This window comes from Amphiura filiformis, chromosome 17, assembly GCF_039555335.1.
Source record: "Amphiura filiformis chromosome 17, Afil_fr2py, whole genome shotgun sequence".
NCBI lineage: Eukaryota > Metazoa > Echinodermata > Ophiuroidea > Amphilepidida > Amphiuridae > Amphiura > Amphiura filiformis.
Window position 1 is genome coordinate 41,885,129 of NC_092644.1, and position 17,168 is coordinate 41,902,296.

General features: G+C 35.4%; 2 protein-coding genes across 2 annotated transcripts in view; one reads left to right on the forward strand and one right to left on the reverse strand.

Moving 5' to 3' along the window:
• The window catches only part of LOC140137808 (U4/U6 small nuclear ribonucleoprotein Prp31-like), a 99,603-nt gene that overhangs the window by 24,015 nt on the left and 58,420 nt on the right, over positions 1-17,168 (reverse strand).
• On the forward strand, positions 2,657-15,128 carry LOC140137810 (uncharacterized). Its single transcript, XM_072159595.1, has 6 exons — positions 2,657-2,928; positions 11,555-11,586; positions 12,099-12,267; positions 13,125-13,163; positions 13,892-13,978; positions 14,813-15,128. The coding sequence occupies exons 2-6, from the start codon at positions 11,557-11,559 to the stop codon at positions 15,118-15,120; spliced, it is 633 nt and encodes a 210-aa protein (XP_072015696.1). The 5' UTR covers positions 2,657-2,928; positions 11,555-11,556; the 3' UTR covers positions 15,121-15,128.

Genomic DNA, 17,168 nt, shown 5'->3' on the forward strand with positions numbered 1-17,168 from the left:
TCATCATATTTTTGTCAGAATTTTGTCACAATAAGTGATCTTGATTTTATTTAAAAAACAAATTTTAAACTTTTGAATAAATTGTGAAAACATCAAATGAATATTAAAAGGTAAGATGGATATGCAGAATTAAAATACGTTTTTGGATTGGTATCAAATTCTGCAGTCATACACGAATCCTGCAAGTCTTGGCTGAACTGATTGAGCACCACGCATCTCAGTCGCTATTTACCGACTTATTTTCATCATACTTTATTCAACTTATGAAATAATACCACTATTTAATATTCATCCGATTCCTTCCCCAGAAGAAGGCCTTAATTGTTGTCATTTTAAGCTTTTAAAATAAATTATTAATATTATGCATTTTTCATCTTTTCGCAATAAGGCCTAGGTCATAAAAAAAAAATCTGACCACTATTTTATGATTTTTGTCTCACTTTGAAACATGATTTGTAGGTCTATAATAATATTTCGAGGATGGAGAATAAATTGTCGAAACTTTAATAGGGCCTACAAAAAAAAATATTTCTTGACTTGTTTTTCTCTATTTTCTTTTCTTCATTGTTGTCTTTTCTTAGTTAGAGTTTCGTAAATTTTCTTTTCATTTAATTCCCTCTTAGGCTCCGATACTACAGCTTAAAATAATGTAACGTTTATTTTGTAATTTAAAATAGCTCATATTCTGCCCTGGTAATTCTGAGTTACTATTAAAGAAATCAATGAAAATGGAGCTTCAAGTAGTATTACTTGCTTAGGGTGTCGAAAATATATGTTTTACTTGCTAAGGGGTAAAAAAAAAACAATACTTGCTTAGGGTAGGATATTACACTTGTTATACTTATTTAGGGGTGTATTTTCAGTCGTTGCACATACTTGTTTAGGGTGCTTTTTGAAACTCCATGGCCACGCATGATACCCCCTTGTCAATGACCAGTGGCCCCCCCGGGACTAAGGGCAATATTTCAGACAAATTGAATTGGTGGTGTGATTATTGTTTTTTCAAAATGTCCTTATCAGAACTTCCTTTTAGTAATACTTATGTTGACTTGAGATGTCCTCTTAACAAAGGTTTCAAAATAGGGCATATCAATATTCGTAGTTTGCAAAATAAGGTTGATCACCTTCGTGTTTTTCTTAACCAAAATGAATTTGATGTCTTGTGTGTATCAGAATCCTGGCTTACTGATAATATTGACAACAATGAAATTGAAATTGATGGCTATGATATTTGTAGATTAGATAGGGAAGACATCACAAGTGTTGATCGGGGAGGTGGTCTGATATATTATTGTGGGGATTTGGGCTCCTTGCACAAAGTCCACACAATCAGATGTCTCATGTGTTTCTTGTCTACAAAAAAGCAGACAAACAAAGTAATTTTTTTCAGTGACACTTTCAGGATATGTCAAGTGTGTGCTAATGATGAAACCTATTAAATTTGAATGGTAGTCGACATCTACAAAAAGAATAACGAAGTATTCAGAATTGTACTAATTGTACTAATTTAGTTGGACGTTCACAAAGTCACCCAATATTATACCTTATTAATCTGCATTGGCAACTCTGTATTCCGTGCGATCCAACCAGAGGTTGGTCCATATAGTCGTGCACATAGTCGTGCATAGCCGGTTTTGCCTACCGTTGCCATTGGTTACGAATTTATACTTCTATCTCAGACTGGCTGAGGGCCAATCAAGTGGAAGTTGCCCAATAGTCATGATAGTATATCCCCCATTGACTCGGTCGCTTTTAGAGTCGTAACGATGTGGTATAGACTTGCCAGTCTCGTGTACGCCGTTTGTACACAGAGACTGGCTTATGCCACTGTGTGTGTCATTGGGATCTATACAAACGTAGCAACATTTTTTTTGCAATTGAGTCAATTTATATAAAATTGGTACTCACATATCTGATTTCTAAATCATAATTATCCTGTTTAATGTATCCAAGTACCTTACACTTGCAATTTGTGATACTTCAAAGATAATTTTTGAGCCATCGACCTTACGAGATGAAACAATGCAAGTCACAAGATCTCGCGAGATTCTCGCGAGATGACCCACCTCTTTTACAGCCGGTTTCTGTCTTCAAGTCATGTTCGCGATACAGCCACGTTGCAATCTGGGGTCGCGACTAATCAGTTACGTCGTTAACAACGAGTAACTTAATGGCTGGGAGGCTGAGAAAATTGTGTCCATAAAAGTGTTTGAGCATGACGATCAGAAACCTCCAAAAATTATTTTTGTTGAGCCACCCTTGATATGCTAAAGATGTACAGGTACATTGTCGGATATAAATTGGATGGTAAATAAGCCAAATATTGCAAGAAATCTACTCGCTAAAATCCTACCGACCACGCAAAAAATGACCGTCCATGTGAATGTAATATTGGAAACGTAAAATCCCTACTAGTAATTTAGCTCTACTTGTCACTAATCGTGACGCGTGATCAATTCGTGATATGAAGGTCAAAGTGGCTGATCAATGTGTGGGCAAATGTTCAAGTGCCTTTTTGACCAATCGCCTTTCTAGCAGTAAAATATGGGGACCAATCAGCTTTGCAAACACATCAAGGAAATTGGTACTTGACTTCATGAATGAGTCATCCGTGTTGGGCGAATTGATGATGATGATAGCGATTACGTAACGCTATGACAGAAGATTTTGTACATTGAAACGCCTACAATGTTATAGCATCGGTAAATAATTAATTGAAATGATGTTGCGCACACCTATGCGATATTCCATCGTTTTTGTTTACACCACGCCAAGGAAAGCGTCACTTCGCTTCAAAGTATCCACTGCAGACAGACGTGAAATTCATTCGGTCTCATTCATCAGCATCTGCTTCCAGGCTTTTTCCAAAATTTCGAGAAACTTGTTCTTCTGTTATTTATCCAGCGTGATATTGGGATTTCTATCCAGGTAATTATTCCGTATAAGTATATTCTTGTTATGTAAGTTGATTTTTGTATGCATTTTAGTCTTGAAGAACTCTAAAGGAACAGCAATGCTATTTCTAAAAAGGCAATAATAATATTTTTCAAAGTTTCATTAAATTACACTAAAATCAGAAGCTGGCTTGCATGCATGCAATTGTGGCTATTTTATTATGATTTTGGGATGTGTCTTTGTTTCAGTTTCAGCGTCAAAACTTCGTGCATGTTAAAATTTACCATCGCTTAAGAATTGCGTTTTTTTCAAACTCCGTGTAAATTTTACAAAATTCATCAAGTACAAATTGTTTAAAACTTTTTCAAACTACGTATTGACTTTACGCTTGTTGCATGTTAAAATTGACCATCCCTTAAGAATTGCGTTGAACTTTTTTCAAACTCCGTGTAAATTTTACAAAATTCATCAAGTAAAAATTGTTTAAAACTGTTTCAAACTACGTATTGACTTTACGCTTGTTGCAGTTGCAATTTGGAAATCGGTTGTTCTCTTTGAATTGACCATCCCTTAAGAATTGCGTTGAACTTTTTCAAAGTCCGTGTAAATTTTACAAAATTGTTTAAAACTTTTTCAAACTACGTATTGACTTTACGCTTGTTGCATGTTAAAATTGACCATCCCTTAAGAATTGCGTTGAACTTTTTTCAAACTCCGTGTAAATTTTACAAAATTCATCAAGTAAAAATTGTTTAAAACTTTTAAAACTACGATATTGACATTACGCTTGTTACAGTTGCAATTTGGAAATCGGTTGTTATGTTTCAACTTTGTGCAAGTTGTTAAAAACTTTGGTTAACTTTACAAAATCATGTGAAGGTTAAAACTTGCCATCGCTTGAAGTTAAAATGGGTTTTTTCTTTGGAAATCGGTTGTTCTGTTTCAACTTTGTGCAAGTTGTTAAAAACTTTTTCAAACTTTGGTTAACTTTACAAAATCATGTGAAGGTTAAAACTTGCCATCGCTTGAAGTTAAAATGGGTTTTTTCTTGTACAAAATCATGTGAAGGTTAAAACTTGCCATCGCTTGAAGTTAAAATGGGTTTTTTCTTTGGAAATCGGTTGTTCTGTTTCAACTTTGTGCAAGTTGTTAAAAACTTTTTCAAACTTTGGTTAACTTTACAAAATCATGTGAAGGTTAAAACTTGCCATCGCTTGAAGTTAAAATGGGTTTTTTCTTGTTTATTTAAAACTTCGTGCATGTTAAAATTCACCATCACGCATCGCTTAAGAAATGGGTTAATACTCCGGGTCGATTTGACGAAATCATGTAAAGGTTACAAATTCAAAATTGCCATATGAGATTAACAAAAATGGGTTGAACTTGTTTAACTTCTTTCAGTTTCAACTTTAAAATCGTACCCGTTTTAACTTAAAAACTTTATAGGCTGTAACATGTTACAATTCGCCATCATGCATCGCTCAAGAAATGGGTAAAAGTAGAACGTTCCCAAACTCCGTGTCGAGTCAACTGTAAACTTTTAAAACTTTGTGTGTAGGTTAAAACTTGCTATCGCTGGAAGATAAAGCGAGATAAAATGTTAGATCAAATAAATTTACTATTTCCCAGAATCTTATTAGGATATTTTATAGTTGAATGTCTTAAATTGGGAGTTGTATTTAATATTCAAAGTCCGTGTAAATTTTACAAAATTGTTTAAAACTTTTTCAAACTACGTATTGACTTTACGCTTGTTGCATGTTAAAATTGACCATCCCTTAAGAATTGCTTTGAACTTTTTTCAAACTCCGTGTAAATTTTACAAAATTCATCAAGTAAAAATTGTTTAAAACTTTTTAAAACTACGATATTGACTTTACGCTTGTTACAGTTGCAATTTGGAAATCGGTTGTTATGTTTCAACTTTGTGTAAGTTGTTAAAAACTTTTTCAAACTTTGGTTAACTTTACAAAATCATGTGAAGGTTAAAACTTGCCATCGCTTGAAGTTAAAATGCGTTTTTTCTTTGGAAATCGGTTGTTCTGTTTCAACTTTGTGCAAGTTGTTAAAAACTTTTTCAAACTTTGGTTAACTTTACAAAATCATGTGAAGGTTAAAACTTGCCATCGCTTGAAGTTAAAATGGGTTTTTTCTTGTTTATTTAAAACTTCGTGCATGTTAAAATTCACCATCACGCATCGCTTAAGAAATGGGTTAATACTCCGGGTCGATTTGACGAAATCATGTAAAGGTTACAAATTCAAAATTGCCATATGAGATTTACAAAAATGGGTTGAACTTGTTTAACTTCTTTCAGTTTCAACTTTAAAATCGTACCCGTTTTAACTTAAAAAACTTTATAGGCTGTAACATGTTACAATTCGCCATCATGCATCGCTCAAGAAATGGGTAAAAGTAGAACGTTCCCAAACTCCGTGTCGAGTCAACTGTAAACTTTTAAAACTTTGTGTGTAGGTTAAAACTTGCTATCGCTGGAAGATAAAGCGAGATAATTAATGTTAGATCAAATAAATTTACTATTTCCCAGAATCTTATTAGGATATTTTATAGTTGAATGTCTTAAATTGGGAGTTGTATTTAATAGCGATAGCATTATAATCGCGGACACGCAAGTAGAATTTCAAATTGCTATTGCTTCAAAATAAAGTGTGTCGAAACGTAGTAAAATGTCACATTTCAGTAACACAAAACAAAAAAATTTTGGTGATCTGATCGTCGTTTCGTGGTTTTAATGTTTTAGGAATTGGCCTATGTTTCTTTGAACTGAAATTATATATGTTAAATTTGAAGTTCTTATTTTGTATAGCGATGGCCTGTTTGAAGAAAGAAGTTCACGTAATTATTTTGTATTCGCTTGCATCCCCGTTTACTGTCCGCTCCCACTTGATTGGGTAAGCATCGGTTCTCACCTGAAAAAGGAATTGATCTAAAGTTGACAGGAGTAATACTATGGATGCGCCCTTGATCGTCGCCCGGTTGGCAATGCCAGCATGTTTATGTTAGAATATGTCGATATAAAATGCATTGGGTTATTTGTATTCACCCATTTCTGACCGAAAAAGATTATTTTGTTGAGCCGTAAGTATCACGTGCTATTTCCACTTAAAAATCTGGGTAATTTCTCCAAAATTTAGGGTAGCCCATAATTTCTGATTACAAATGGATTATATAAAACGCGATTTCTAAAAATCAAATTTGCCGTTTTCAATTGCATGCAAAGCCTTTCAAATCTATTCCGGCGGCCATGACCACTCTATCTACTGTGTGTACATGCAGAATAATTGTTATTGTAATTAGTGGTAGTCATGTCATGATCGTATTAAACTAAGTTAAAATCAGTTTAGTTATTTTAGCATTGCCATTCCTTGTAGGGTGTAGACATATGGAAACCTTGCGGTGGAACTATGGTGAGAATGTTTTCACTCTAAATGGTGTATACTCTCATTATGTAACATCAGTATGTCTCTTCAATTCTCCAATGTATGCATGTTTATCACAGGCAGCACTATACTAAAAAGCAGTAAACCTCTGACGAGCTTGTATACATAAGCCCTTTCGCAATTTTTCAAAATTGCAACTGCGCATGCTCAGACATCGTCACACAGTTCTTCAACGAGAGATAAACACGAGGAGGCTGCAGTGCGTTTGCAATGCGGTGAACTGTGCCGTTTGCATACAAACAATTTGTACTGGAATTATGCCGATTATTTTGTCTTTATTTCTTCATGATACATTGTTTGATTAAAGGAGGATTTCGTGATCCTAGCATCCTCTTTTTATGACATGTTTCAGTACATATCCACGAAAAAAGCCTATTCCCAAAATTTCAGTTGATTCCGATTTTGCGTTTGCGAGTTATGCATGATTATTATACACATGTCACTTGTATGACCCACCCTAGGACCCCCGGGGGATGTGCGTCATGGTTGGGTCATTTACCAACCAATAAGTGACGCAGGGTACGGTCATTTACTCAATATGTGCGTCCCTTGTTCAACTACCCAAAGCTCGGAAGTGCGTCGCGTTGGGAAAGAGTGTAGATCTGGTTAGGTGCATCAGTGTCAGTCAAAATACCTTAATGGTGAGTCAAATTTGCGTCATGAGGACAGTCATAATCCTTAACATGTGCGATTGTGCGTCACAATTTTGACAAGAGGCGCTCAGTCATTGTTGGCAACTGTCCGTCATTGTTTAGACGCATATGTGGGTCATGGTATAGTTAAATCCGACGCACCTTTGTAAAGTGACTCACCACTCCTGGGGGTCATGGGGTGGGTCATACAAGTCACATGTGTATTATGTGTATTGCACTGTTCCATAGACAATGCGTTGTAATTTCATTCTGGTGCACCAGAACGAATTTCAAGTTTCATGATATCCCAAAATGTCAGGTGATTCCGATTTTGCGTTTGCGAGTTATGCATGATTATACACATGTCACTTGCATGACCTACCCTAGGACCCCCGGGGGTTGGCGTCATGGTTGGGTCATTTACCAACCAATAAGTGACGCAGGGTACGGTCATTTACTCAATATGTAAGGTCACAACATACCCCGAGGGTGCGTCAGTGTCAGTCACTTTACCTAGGTGCGTCAATGGTTAGGTGCATCAGTCTCAGTCAAAATACCTAAATGGTGAGTCAAATTTGCGTCATGAGGACAGTCATAATCCTTAACATGTGCGTCACAATTTTGACGAGGGGCTCAGTCATTGTCGGCAAATGTCCGTCATTGTTTAGACGCACATGTGGGTGATGGTATAGTTAAATCCAACGCACCTTTGTAAAGTGACTCACCACTCCTGGGGGTCATGGGGTGGGTCATACAAGTGACATGTGTATTATGTGTATTGCACTGCTCCATAGACAATGCGTTGTAATTTCGTTCTGGTGCACCAGAACGAAATTCAAGTTTCACGTTATCTTGGCTAAACGAACTAATCTGCAAAAGATATTTTGTACATAAACATTATGTAGCCAGAGGTTTCCAGCGATATAAAAATCTCAACTTTTTTTAAGAAAAGTGGGGGGATGAGGCTGTGGATCACGAAATGCCCCTTTAAATATATTGATACCATGAAGAAATAACGACAAAATTATGGGCAAAATCCCAATACAAGATGTTTTTATGCAAACAGCACCGTTGACCGCATTGGAAATGTACAGTAGCCTCATTGTGTATATCTCCCAATTTTATCGGCAAATATTACCCATGATGCACCATGGTCTGAAATTGCGAAAGGGCTTATTGATATTGTAAGGATACATCGCGTATTTACTGCGCTCCACGCACTTGTCTCTGATTGGCTGCTGAGGCAATCTGTTGTTGTAGATTGGAAGCCTCATCGTGTATATCTCCAATTTTATCGGCAAATATTGAGGCGATCTGTTGTTCTTGATTGGAAATTTGAACTGTGCGGCGTACGCGTTGTTAGCGTCAAATTTGCAACATCACGGTAGTTGCGCTATGTTGGTATATTTCCCATAGGAAATGTACAGATTTAAATACAAAATTATAATATAGTACCATTGCCAAATGTCTTTTAGGAATTTATATATATTTAAATGAAGTATAATAAAGCGGACAATGTACTTTTGAGCAGTAACACTTTCATAATATATTTAAGGGGGTACTACACCCAAGTGGTAAATTTGTGACTTTATAAATTGTTCCAATTTTGTCAAAAACTTATTACACACTGGTATACATGACAGGAACAAGGTACATCCTAGCTCTACTTTATTCTGATCATAAATAACATACCGTACTGACGGGAGTCAAGTCCCGCCCCGTTTTTGGGTGAACATTTTTCACAATTGGGGGGTGGGACTATACTCGAATTTCCAAAAAAAAAAAAAAAAATTGAATTTGAATGCATTTTGAAATCATTAATAGAGTATGACATGAATACAAAATATCAATTTTCATATTAAAAAATACAAAACATCTTGAATTTTTTTTTTTTTTTTTTTTTTGTTTTTTGTTAGGTCAACCATGAATGATCCTAGCATTTAGTTCCAGGTCCTGGGACACTCCAAAGCCGAACAAATAAATAACTTTAAAAATTTCTTTTTTAAATTTCTGAAATTTATTGAAAATTTGGGGGTGGGACTTTCCTCGAAGGTGGGACTATACTCGTGTTAGTACGGTAATAATAAATTCCAGTGTAGTCAATGCATTCCTTGCTCCAATATTAATATACATAACTTTTGTTACCATACCGTACCACTGTTTTATTAGGAAAATGCAAAAATAGACACACATTAAGCAAGGGAATACTACACCCCTGCGCAAAAGTGTGCCTATTTTTGAATTTTTCTCAAAACTTTTAGCGCATTGCTGACTAGTAAGATATGTATATTATAGGGGCAAACACTACAATTACTGCACTGGAAGTTTTATTTCAGCACAGACAACAGTTGTGGGGGTACAGTCAAAAATGAGGGAAAACCAGTATTTGATCCATATAAATCATTAAATACTTGTCTTGAGTTGCTGCACTTAGTTGTAGTCATTGCCCCTATAATATGCATATCTTACTTGTATCAAATGCGCTGTCATTTTCTTTGAAAAATGACAAAATAGGCACAAAAATTGACCATGGGTGTAGTACCCCCCTTAATTGATATTGATAACTCTAAGACCTGTGTTGAGTATTCTCACATGATTGGAGCCAGGGATCTCGCTAAACTATGATGAATTCACAATGTTATATCTTGAAATCACGTCCATCAAATTGAACCAAAATGACACACAGATTTATTTAAATACTCTACTCCACATGTCAGTAACCAAGCAGTTATCCAACTGACACAACAGCAAAATGCACTGACAGGGGACAGCTTCCTGGACCACATTCACAGCCCAGCCCTGTTTCCTGAAAAAGTGTATGAAAAGCAGAAAGTAACCCCGTTTTTCAGGATCTTGTGTGTATTCTCACAGATTTTTTGTATTGGGTGCCAAATGTTGGGCTGTGAAAGTGAACGTAGTCCAGGAAGCTGTCCCGTGACAGTGCATTTTGCTGTTGTGTCATTTGGACAACTGCTTGGTTACTGACATGTGTTTTGAGTAGAGTATTCAGGTAATCCTGTGTGTAATTTAGGTTCATTTTGATTGACAGTATTTTAAGATATGACCTCACAAGTGATTTACAAGTTGTAAAAAAGTTTCTTTTTGACCTCCACATAGACTTTGTATTATCATGTTCATGGTATTATCAAGTGTGTAATCCAGTTTCCAGGTAGTTATGTTACCTCTTCGTTGCCAAATAGAGGTGTTGTTTGTGATGCATGTTAAGCTCTGTAAGATGGTATACAATGTACAATCCTCTATATTTTAAATATTTATTACCAGTAATGTTTATTTGTTAAATGGAAGTGTACTTCTGTAACATTTAACGGGATAGCGCTAGGCTGCATTTTGAATACTAACCCCTATTTTCAAATTTTTTACAAGTTTTTTACAGGGGTTCATGCAGACCCCAGCTATGTAATCTAATGCTAACGCATTATACTGTTTATGCTGCATTTGCAATTCTGACTCAGCACAATATATTACGGAGCTCCTATTAATTTCAGATTTTCTGCAAGTTTGGAGTCACTCCAAAGCATTTTATTTAGCGCTACCCTGGTAACAAATGTATGGCACAGTTTATAAGATGGCTACAAACTGTTGAATATATATCAACTTATATGGTGCCATCTATTTTAAATCTGTAATGAAATTAGTAATAAGTATTTAAAGAAAGACAGATAAAAAGAGTTTACCACATCTGATGTCATCTGTCAATCAAACTCAAGCATGGTTTACTTACAAGTGTCGTGATGATGACTTGCTTATTGCAGCAGTATAAACCAGGCGCCTTATTGTTAATTTTCCACCTTCAAAACATACAAACCATCTTAAAATTAAAGTCTTTATAATAGGAATTAAGAAATGTTTTTTTTCAAAGCCACCTTGTCAACAATGCCCAGATAAGTTGTTTTTGCCTTTTAAAAGTACCGGTATATAATTTTTGCCATTGTATGCTATTCCCATTCTTCAATTGCCACCAAGTATAAACCAATCAAGATTCATAATTGACAGTAACATCAGTTGGATCAATTCTTTGTATAAATTATCTGTTTTTCATTATAGTAACATGTGCTCCTATAGCTCTGGTAGAAATAGAAATCGATCACTTGTTCTTGGTTTAATTTTCCAATGTGTAAGGATATAGAAAATAGGTTGAGATAATGACATCAAACCTTGAAATAAGCAAACCAGCACTGGTACAAAATTTGGCCACGTAAAGTCACCAATTGCTCTTGCAGTTAGAAAAATTCACATGAACCATAAAGCAACTTCCTCAAACCAATTGTTTTGGGCACAATTTTCATGCAAAAGTATTGTATGTTGTCATGTATACACAAAAGGATAATATTTGAAATATCCTCACATTCTTCACAAGTTGCTCCTGGTTCTTGTAAGATCCCAGTAAGACTTGTGAAAAACAAATTGCTGTTGAATGCATTTCAAAGCTTGCATGACATTTATTCACTATAATTTAAATATAAATTTTCTAACCTTTGCTGCGTTGTTTTCAAATGTTTACTTATATATCTTATGTTTATACTTACTTGTCTTTATTAATTATAGCCATGGGTGATCTTAAGACAGCCATTGCAAAGGTAAGTTCATGTAGAAAACATCTTATTTTCAAATTACACACTGCATGTTTGTACATAATTATTTTGTTTGGGAAAAAATAGGGTTGTGCACAATTTTTACTGTTACAAATATGTACTAGGACACCTCATTTACTATCATCTTTTGCATCATATTTGAACACAAATTGAGTTCCTGTTATCTGAAATGCAATAACTACATGTAGAGCTTGAAGATCTTTCTACATGTCACCTGCTTTTTTGTTTTCATTTGGTTGTTACTAGGGTGTTTACCACAATATATCACAGAACACTATGAAGGTACATGTACTATAGGAAGGGTCTTGTTGCAGTGAAGAAGGCAATATTTGAAGATTGAGGGTTTATGCCAGTATGTCACATAAAATTTACCCGTTTGATATTGTGATTTTATTCACATTGGCACCAGGAATATTTCTTCAGAACAACCCAACATGTATTTTTCAGTACTACATCGCAGTTACAAACGTTTCTAATATTTCTTGTCCTCTTTCCAGGTAGATGACTTAGCCCAATCTTTGGGAAGAGGGTTAACAGATGTCTTACTTGCATTTGATTCTACCAATGCTGCCAAGAAGCAACAGACAAGGGAGTTACTGACAAAGATGCGTGAGGAAGTCCCTGTGCAGTTGCACCAAGCAACAGCTGTAATTAAAGCAAAAACAAGTAAGTAATTGTAATTATGCAAATACTAACCAACTGAAAAAACTATCCCTATATGTTTGCTTTACAATCATATGAGTGTTGGGCATCGAATAAAAAGGAAATCCAGAATCTCATTAGTAACAAATTTGGTAATTTACGGGAAATTATACTTTCTTTGGGTAAAGAAATATGTTTTGCCACTGGCAATTGTGCTTCATTTTATAGGGAACCAATTTTGTAATGTGTTCACTATCATAAATTTCAAGCGCGAGGGAAACATGAGACGATCAGTGTTTCTTGTTTGGCCTTGGGATTTTTGTTTCTTTTTACTTTGCTGGTTTATGATATCCCAATAAATTGTGTGCTGTCTTCAAGTACACTTAGAGGGCACAGGTATGGAACATTTACATGACTGTATTTTTTTTTGTATATGAACCCAAACAGCTTTAGGTAATACTACACCCCTTCATATATTTGCGTCTATGTTTGCATTATTCTCCAAAAATAATAACACACTGGGAACAAAAGTTATGCATATTATAGGGGCCAGGAAACCAGAAATACACTGCAATTTCAGTGGCTCAAGACAAGCGGTACAGTATTTATGATAAGAACAGATTTATGGCTAGAATGTACCTCATTTCTTAGCATATTATAATGAACCACTTGTCTTGACTTACTGAAATGTCGCTGAATGATTTGCATTCCTTGGCCCTATTATATACATACACAAAATTTATGACAGGTGTAGTACCACCTTGGAGGAGGCTTTAAAGCCAAACACAATTGACAGTGAGCTCACATTCCATTTCAGTTATGGTGAGTCTAATATATTTGCATTCGAAGCTGACAATTGTATTTCAATTATTTCATTTCAGAACAGCACCATGTACCCATACCTACTCAGTTCTCATACGGTGAGTAACCAAGTCAATAAAAGCTTAACAAGTGTTCTTCTTGTTTTGGTTTTTTTGGTGTATAATCTTGCGACCACATTAATTGTTCAAATTTCATACATCTTGATAATGGCTTTACAAATGACAAACAAATTGATAACTTCCACTTTTGCATATCGTTCTTAAAATAGATAGTTCTTTTCATGTGGTTGCATTTATGTCAATTTGACTTATATGCTATTTCTTTAGACATCATTGCAGGAATTTGGGAGGGCCCATATTTTAGGTTGCGTTCTGTGTCAGAGAGCCAGCTTCCAAGGACACATACTTATGCCTTTACACATCACCAATAATTTTTGTCAATGATTTTCAAGCAGATGGTGCAATGTTGTACTTGTATTTATTATCCAAATCATCCTAATTTGTTTTGTGAATATAACACAATTTGTTTTCACAATACTACTGAAAATGTGCATTGCATTCAATTTTTAAACTACCAATATAATACATCATCAAAAAGTTTGCAGTAATTACCAAACTTGTTGGCATGTTACAACTATCAGACGTACCTAACTTTCATTTTGTGTGAAATTGAAACTATTATGCACTTTGCATTTGATTTTGAAATATTAATAATCTCCATTTGGATTCACATGTTTACAAATAATTAATCTTACTTGTAATGTATATGGGCTTATGAATACTTTATGATAATGTCTGCATTATTTCTATTTCTCATCTAATTACAGGTGCAAGTCCAATCATTTACTGCACTCCACCAACGACACCTGATAATAAGGCTTCTATGCCTGTCTCCCCAAACACCACAGCTAAAGGTAAGAGCAGTATCATTTGATTAAGAGCTGTATTCCATCAACCCCAGGCAAACAATCATTTCAGTTAATGACTATCAATATATAGTGCAAAGCTGTAAATGTCATTTATTACTGACATCCACAATGTTTCATCAATATTACACAATTTGCCTCTTAAATGCTGTGCAGATGTATAATGTATTGTTTGTAATAACATCTCCCCCTTCTAATAAACACCCCCTCCAATATTTAGGCAACAAATTAAAAACAAATGGAAACAATTCCATGTGAGTAAACTTCAAACTTCATCAGTCATGGAGCGATGATCGCTATATTGCATGGACAATCTTATTATGATTCAAACCTCCTTTCATTTCATTCTCTAGAAATCCACCAGATTCTTGCTTGATGATGCACTTGAAGTGTTATTTAGTTGTATTTAATACAAATATTTATTTAGTACAAATATTTCTTGTTCCACACCATTTTCGTGGGCACCATAGAAATAGCATTAGTATACACTTAAATACTTCCTTTCAAAAGGAGCATCATTGAGAAATTGAACTAGATGTTTAATTTCTTTTAAATTCACAATTCACTTCCAATAAACACCCTCTTCCATAAATGCAAAGGCCTGGGCTGTTGATTAAATACAATACAGTCTGCCATTCTTTGTTTCATATCATCAGCCAATTTGTATCACACTATTAGCACTTTGCAATGAAATTAAATATTAATTACATCCCTTTGCATTTGTATTTTTTTTGTCACATTATGTATAACTTGATCATGTATATTCATGGGATTCTGAATATTTCTTAATATTTTGTGCAATTTTGTCTCCACTTATTACAGACAAACCAGTACCAAAAGGCGCTAAAAAGGCTGCTTTGCCAGCAGCGGTTTCCCGCCCTAAAAAACCAACACTCCCAGCAGCAGCAGCAGCACCTAAAAAACCAACACTTCCAGCAGCACCAGCACCTAAGAAACCAACACCAGCACCAGCAGCTGCCAAAGTAGCACCACCACCACAAACCCCTTCCAAGAAACCAAGAAGAACTAAATCAAAGAGGAAGCTACCAAAGAAAGAAACAAAAGTCACCATCCTGGATGAAATGGCCAAAGCTGGGTTTGGAGATATGGCAGGTAACTATGTAACTTAATGTTATTCAATGACTTAAGGGGGTACTACACCACTCCATAAATTTGTGTCTATTTTTGCATTTTTAAAAAAACTAAAAACACAGGGGTAACAAAAATTCGGTATATTATAGGGGCAATGAATCCAATTACTACACTGGAATTTCAGTGACTTGAGACAAGCGGTTCATTATTTACGATAAGAAATAAGGTACCACTAGGATGTACCTCATTTCCTATCATATATACTGAACCGCTTGTCTTGAATCACTGAAATTTCAGTGTAGTAATTGGATTCCTTGGCCCAATAATATACATAACTTTGGTTACCAGTTTGTTATCATTTTTTGAGAAAAATGCACAAATAGTCACAAATTTACCACAGGAGTGTACTACCCCTTAACATATTTTTACATTCTGAACATGTCATCTGAACATGTCATGGTGTTGGTCCAAGTTGCTTAGCAAATTAGTCAAGGTTCAAATGTATTCATGTTCATTCTGTTCTGTCTGTAATCAAAGTAACAAGTGTATGTCAGTTTTTATCTGGGCAATTGGCCAAGATTTTTTCCTTTTTAAAAGAGATAAGAAATTGAAGGGGACCAGAGATTCGTGCTATAATAATTTATTTTACATAAAAATCCGAAATGAAGTTATTGCTTCTGTTACCTCACTAACAGCAGCTACAATTTTCCAGGTATAGATGTAAACTAAATTATATTTATGTTGTAATTAACAGTACAATTTCAAAGGTAGCCATGTCTAATGTTATGCTAATTCTGTGATTTCATCTCTTGGTCATATTCTGTCGGCCTGTGTCACATCACTTCCAGTTGATGATGTTCAAGTGAAAACAAGTCCCTGATTTGATTTTTTGTTGATGATTTCTGTCATTGGTGTTATGTAAATTTCGACCGCAAATAGTCAGTGGAATCACACAACCGTTTCTAAGTCTTCACAGTGGAAGAACTGAACATTAAATTCTATGGTCGAGTGTCGTTTTTTCCCGAATTGAATATCACTCCAACAACATCGCTATGTAGGCTCCTTCACATTCGGTTTCTGTTGTTCATAACAAACCGTGGGCCACATGCAGTTTGGGCCTGAGACTAGAGATAGCCCGGATGTCCTGCCAACAGAATACAACAAATTTCTTTTTTATTAATTTCATTCAAATAGATTGTCTTTTTGCACTTTTCATTGTGACAACAAAGGTTGAATTTTCAGCTTGATGCGTGTATTGGAACAATGCTTTCCTTGCAGAAGACACACAATGACATTATTTAATCAAACTTTGCTTGAATGGAGCATAATCTACAGAATTATGTTAATTATAGCCCAAGGAATCCAATAACATCACTGAAATTGCCAGTCCTTCAAGACAAATGAGGATGACTCTGTCATGAAGCCAGGATATTCTATCCTATCTATGTTCTAACGTAAATAATGCTCCTGGGTCCACCTGTGCCTAGCGATTAAATATGATTACTCATTTGACATCTTAGTTGCCCAATAGTCATGATAGTATATCCCCCCATTGACTCGGTCGCTTTTAGAGTCGTAACGATGTGGTATAGACTTGCCAGTCTCGTGTACGCCGTTTGTACACAGAGACTGGCTTATGCCACTGTGTGTGTCATTGGGATCTATACAAACGTAGCAACATTTTTTTGCAATTGAGTCAATTTATATAAAATTGGTACTCACATATCTGATTTCTAAATCATAATTATCCTGTTTAATGTATCCAAGTACCTTACACTTGCAATTTGTGATACTTCAAAGATAATTTTTGAGCCATCGACCTTACGAGATGAAACAATGCAAGTCACAAGATCTTGCGAGATTCTCGCGAGATGACCCACCTCTTTACAGCCGGTTTCTGTCTTCAAGTCATGTTCGCGATACAGCCACGTTGCAATCTGGGGTCGCGACTAATCAGTTACGTCGTTAACAACGAGTAACTTAATGGCTGGGAGGCTGAGAAAATTGTGTCCATAAAAGTGTTTGAGCATGACGATCAGAAACCTCCAAAAATTATTTTTGTTGAGCCACCCTTGATATGCTAAAG